General features: G+C 45.4%; 1 protein-coding gene across 1 annotated transcript; it reads left to right on the top strand.

Annotated features, from left to right (window-relative positions):
• The first annotated feature begins 2555 nt into the window (after positions 1-2555).
• LOC102424787 (protein p13 MTCP-1-like) lies at positions 2556-2894 on the top strand. Its single transcript, XM_006105781.1, has one exon. The coding sequence runs from the start codon at positions 2556-2558 to the stop codon at positions 2892-2894; it is 339 nt and encodes a 112-aa protein (XP_006105843.1).
• The last annotated feature ends 3106 nt before the right edge of the window (positions 2895-6000 follow it).

Here is a 6000-nt window from a genome sequence, read left to right as displayed (position 1 = left end):
AACCGAGCTTGTTTGGCTCAGTGGATAGAGCGTCGGCCTTTTTTTTTCATATGTATTTTAATTGATCTCAGAGAGGAAGGGAGATGGAGAGAGTTAGAAACATCCATGATGATAGGGTCATGGATCAGCCACCTCCTGCATGTCTCTCACTGGGGATCAAGCCCACAACCTGGGCATGTGCCCTTGACCGGGAATCAAACCTGAGACCCTTCAATTCTATGGCTGACACTCTGTCGACTGAGCCAATCCGGCTACGGCGTATTTGACTTTTTCAAAGGGAGGAAATGCCTTGAAGAAGAATGAAGCATCTCAGCATTCATGTCACAGTAATTACATGAATTCATGTAATTCATGGGAATTACAACTCACTTCACCATTCTTTCCACATTGTTCCTGTAAATTCGGACTCTGACTAATAATGAAGCCTGTAGGTAAACAGCCTGTTTGTATAAGAATCCTAGGAGCTAAATTTACTAGATATGAACTCTGACCTTCCCAGTTCTGGGAGATTTGATGACCTTCAACCTTAGAACCAGGAGGACAAATTCTAGGATGACGCACACTGGACTGTCACCTGACCACTTGCAAGATCCTTATCAGATTGGACTGTGCCTGTCGGCAACTAGAGAACTTCTCAAGCCACGCCCCCTGACCTCTTTGCTCTGTTTGGCCTCTCCCTCCTTATAAAAGCCTCTTCCTGCACTGCGATGTGCAGATAGGTTTTGGGATGAGCTTCCCCCAACTTCTCAGGTTGCTGGCACCTGAATAAACCTCTTTCTTTCCTCACCACCACCTGTCTCACGGGACTGGTTTCTGGGGTTTGAGTCAGGGGAATCTCGTTTTTCTGGACACATTCCTGGTACATGGACTCCTGGGAAGATGTGTATCATGGTTAGGTCCTTTCTTCTGCAGGTGACAGGGGGAAGAAGAGACCGGTCACAAGGAAAGGAGCGAAGAACTGTGCTTTGCCTTCAGAGCAAGAAGAACAGGTAAGAAAAAGATGGATGGGAGGAGGAGGAGGAAGGATTGGGGATGGAGTCTGATCTGAGTGAGGAATTTGGACTTGGTGCACTGAAGTGAGTTTAGCAGCAAAAAACATACACCTCTTGCCAAGAGCATGGCTGAGGTTTGGGGAAGTGAGAGATCATTCTATAAGTGATGTTATGAGGCCTCAGGAATCCTACGTGCTCTTTCCCCTGTCACTTTGCTTCCTGTTTTCCCATTCAGCTATCCCAGGTTTCTGTCTGTCCCTGAATATTTTGGTGTTGCCTCTCTCACCAGCAATGGAGAAGCAAGTCCGCTGTTGAGAAGCCCACCTGGACGCAGACATTAGCTTTGTTCCTCTGGCAGCTGTTATAGGTAAAGCATTTTATTTGCATATTATTTGTATGGGGTGGGTTGTTCTATGGTTTGTTAGTTCCCTTTCTGATGTGCAGAAAGAAGGTGGTATTGTCAGGACAAAAAGAAAATTTGAACCAACTACAAAGTTTTAATTAAGAAAAAAACTTTAAAAAAAAGAAAAGAAATGAAATGAAAAGAGTCCGGCTGGCATAGCTCAGTTGTTTAGCTTAAACGTAGGTACCAGGAGATGTCAATTCACTTCCCAGTCATGGCACATGCCTGTGTTACAGTCATTATCCCCAATAGGAGGCATGCAGGAGGCAACCAATACGTGAATCTCTGTCATATTGATCTCTCTTTCTCTCCCTCTCCCATCCATTCTGAAATCAGGAAAAGTATATGAAAAAAACGAAAGAATAGCCATGGCAGAGTAAAGTAGAGCATTGAGTCAATTCTATATAATAAAAGGCTATTATGCAAATCGACAAAACAGCAGAACGACTGGTTGCTATGACACGCACTGACCTCCGGGGGCAGATGCTCATGGCAGGAGCTGTCCACTGGTGGTCTGTGCACTCCCACAGGGGGAACACCGCTTTGTCAAAAGCCAGGCTCACAGCTCCCGAGCACTGGAGGTGGTGAGAGTCTCCATGACAGCACTAAAGCAGGCCTAAGCAATCAGTTGGACATCCCTCAAGGGGTCTTGGACCGTGAGAGGCTGCAGGGTTGCCTGAGGGACCCCCCCTGAGTGCATAAATTTTGTGCACTGTGCCTCTGGTAATATTTTTACAACTGTGTATGGTTTCAGATGGGTATGAGATTAATTACATGATTTCTTAGTCCACTATATAATGTGTAATCATTGGGCTGTACCCCTGAAATGAACCTAAGGTTCTATGTTAACATTCATTTAAAAAACGTTTTTAAAATTACATAGGACCATGTGACATTCATAGAGTCATATTTTACCTTAAGTACTTTTTGTACAGTTCTTTCAAGAAGAGAGATCTAAAACTGAAAAGAATGAAAAGTTGAGAATTATAAATTTGCAAAATAAACCGAAGGCAACCACAAACAAAACGGTAAAAACCAAAAAGATAAACGCCGAGGTAAAATACGTTTGGAGACCCATCCCCTGTCTTTTGATGCCAGGACCGAAGAAACGAGAGGCTCTGAGAAGCTGTGGCTGTTGCTCCGTTAACCACGGAGGGGTCATGGCCGAGCTCCCATCGAAGGTGCACCTCACCTCACACCCCATCTACCTGAGTATGCATGGGCCCTTGATGTATGAGGATGAGAACGAGCGCCCGTGGCTGCATTTCGTCATGGACACAGGAGGTGACCTGCAAGTACGGTTGTGCCAGATGAACCTCCCCAGTGTGGATATCGAACTCACCACCAGCCCGCTGATCTCGAATACCATGCCTTTGATGTGGACGCTCCACATTAGCAGCCAGTACCTGGACTCCATGGGCCGGTTCTGGCGCATCATGCACCACGTCATGGAGGATGACATGGAGGAAATGATCCTTGAGCTGATGGATGATTCATAGGACATCTGATGGGGTTTCTGGCTCTTGTCAACCTGAGCCCCAGTCCTACTGGCCTGCCGGTGGGAAGTCTAGAGTTCTGTTCACCTTTTTAGTAAACTCTGTTGTTCTATCTGCCATCCTCTGGGTGCGAGGACACATTGATCTCTCTCTCTCTCTCTCTCTCTCTCTCTCTCCCTCTTTCTTCTTGTTCTTATTCTTCTTGTTCTTCTTCTTCTTCTTCTTCTTCTTCTTCTTCTTCTTCTTCTTGTTCTTTTTCTTCTTCTTCTTCTTCTTCTTCTTCTTCTTCTTCTTCTTCTTCTCCTTTTTCTTCTTCTTCTTCTTCTTCTTCTTCTTCTTCTTCTTCTTCTTCTTCTCCTTTCTCTCTCTCTCTCTCTGTCTCTCTTCCTCATCGGCCTGCGGACTGAAGGGTCCCAGGTTCGATTCCGGTCAAGGGCATGTACCTGGGTTGCGGGCACATCCCCAGTGGGAGATGTGCAGGAGGCAGCTGATCAATGTTTCTCTCCTATCGATGTTTCTAACTATCTATCTCTCTCCCTTCCTCTCTGTAAAAAATCAATAAAATATATTTAAAAAAAAAAAGCATTTTGAGCCAAGCTGGTGTTTCTCAGTGGTTGAGGGACGACCTATGAACCCAGAGGTCAAGGTTGATTCCTGGTCTAGGCACAGACAAGAATTTACCAATGAGCCCTAGCTTGTTTGGCTCAGTGGATAGAGGGTTGGACTGTGGACACTTGAAGGTCCCAGGTTTGTTCTGCTCAAGGGCACATGCTCTGGTTGTGGGCTCGATCCCCAGTAGTGGGCAAGCAGAGGCACCCGATGTAAGATTCCCTCTCATCATTGATGTTTCTTACTCCCTTCCTGCGTAAAATCACTCCTATATAATAAAAGCCTAATATGCTAAGTGTCCAGTCGACTGGTCATCTGTTCAACCAATCAAAGCATAATATGCAAATGATATACTAAGGTTGCTCAACTGCTCACTATGACATGCATTGACCACAAGGGACAAGACATTCAGACTGGTAGGTCAGCTTGCTGCTGGGGTCTGGCTGATAGGGACTGAGTGAGACATGCTGGACACACCCTGGAGCCCTCCCGTGGTCCCTCCCAAGCTGGACAACATCTTGTGTTCCTCCCCAGACGTAATGGGGCACCGGTGGGGTGCCTTGGCCTGGCTTGTGCCCTCTTGTAATCTGGGACACCTTGGGAGATGTCAGAGATACAGTTTCAGCCGATCCCCACAGGCCAGGCTGTGGCACCACACTGGTGCATGAATTCGTGCTCCGGGCCTCTTGTAAAAATATATTAAAGAGAGAAAGAAAAAGAAAAAGACCTTAAGCTTGAAAATATTAACCCAGTCCTAGTAGAAAAGTCTTGAAGACATCACTGGAAACAGTTTTCATTTCAATGACAGTGTTCTTTTTTTTTTCTTTTTTTTTAAAATATATTTTATTGATTTTTTACAGAGAGGAAGGGAGAGAGATAGAGAGTTAGAAACATTGATGAGAGAGAAACATCAATCAGCTGCCTCCTGCACATCTCCCACTGGGGATGTGCCCGCAACCCAAGTACATGCCCTTGACCGGAATCGAACCTGGGACCTTTCAGTCCGCAGGCCGACGCTCTATCCACTGAGCCAAACCGGCTTCGGCCAATGACAGTGTTCTCATTGTTTGATCTCCTGAGGTTCATCAACCGATACTACCCTCTCGAAAAAAAAAAAACACGGATGTTTTGGGAATTAGGGGTTTTTTATTCCGATCATCTCTTTCCTTTGAGGAATTATGAGGGATGTCAGGGCTCGTCTCCTGATGTCTCGAATCAGGTCTGTGTGTGACTTTGGCATCTAGCTCTTGATGCATTTGGGTATTTAATTGTGTTTAGCACTAAACAGCCCCAAACAAAGCCCAGTGAACATAAAATGCACCTAGCATTGCACCAGAGAGAGGTGGCTGGAGAGGGAGCTGGAAGGAGCCCCAGAAGTCAATTTCAGGACATCCATGGTGGCATGAAAGAGATCAGTGACTGCTGATTAAATTCTCTTATCCAGGCCCTCACCAGTTTGGCTCAGTGGATAGAGCATTGGCCTGCAGACTGAATGGTCCCAGGTTTGATTCCAGTCAAGGGCATGTACCTTGGCTGTGGGCGCATCCCCAGTAGAGAGTGTACAGGAGGCAGCTGATCGATGTTTCTCTCTCATCGATGTTTCAAACTCTCTCTCCCTCTCCCTTCCTCTCTGTAAAAAATCAATAAAATATATTATTTAAAAAGTAAATTATCCTCTTGCAAGAAAGTATTTGCAAATGCACATTGAGACTTTTAAGCCTGAGGACAGGGGAGCGTGAGGGATGTGTTTCTAAAGTGTGTTTCTCACATTCAAAATATTTCACTTCAGTCTCAGCCGGCGTGGTTCATTGGCTGAGTGTCGACCTATCAACCAGAAGGTCACAGTTCAAATCCCGGTCAAGGGCACAGGCCCCGGTTGGGGGCTCAATACCAAGTAGGGGGCATGTGGGAGGCAGCTTATCCGTGCTTTTCTCTCATGGATGTTTCTCTTGCTCTCGCTTTTCCTTCCTCTCTGAGTCAATAAAATCATTTAAAAAATATGAAGCATGCCAAAACCGGTTTGGCTCAGTGGATGGAGTGGCGGCCTGCGGACTATTTTTCTTTTGCTTTCACATACCAGTGGGTAGTCATTTACTTGGGTTGCGGGCACATCCCCAGTGGGGGATGTGCAGGAGGCAGCTGATCGATGTTTCTCCGTGCTTTTCTCTCATGGATGTTTCTCTTGCTCTCGCTTTTCCTTCCTCTCTGAGTCAATAAAATCATTTAAAAAATATTAAGCAAGTATTGCATTCAAATTAAATGCAAACTGTTTTAAAATAGTTTATTTTTCTTTTGCTTTCACATACCAGGTGGGTAGTCATTTAAAGTGGACCTAGATCCCGAGATGGTTCGGCTGAGTGTATAAAGCATCGTTTTGTTTTTTTTTAAATATATTGTCATTGATTTCAGAGAGGAATGGAGAGGGAGAGAGTTAGAAACATCCAAGATGAAACAAACATGGATCAGCCGCCTCCTGCAACTCCTTCACTGGGGAACAAGT

This window comes from Myotis lucifugus, unplaced genomic scaffold (assembly GCF_000147115.1).
Source record: "Myotis lucifugus unplaced genomic scaffold, Myoluc2.0 scaffold_725, whole genome shotgun sequence".
Taxonomy (NCBI): Eukaryota; Metazoa; Chordata; class Mammalia; order Chiroptera; family Vespertilionidae; genus Myotis; species Myotis lucifugus.
The sequence above is the reverse complement of the archived record's forward strand: the minus strand, read 5'-3'. Positions and strand labels throughout refer to the sequence as shown.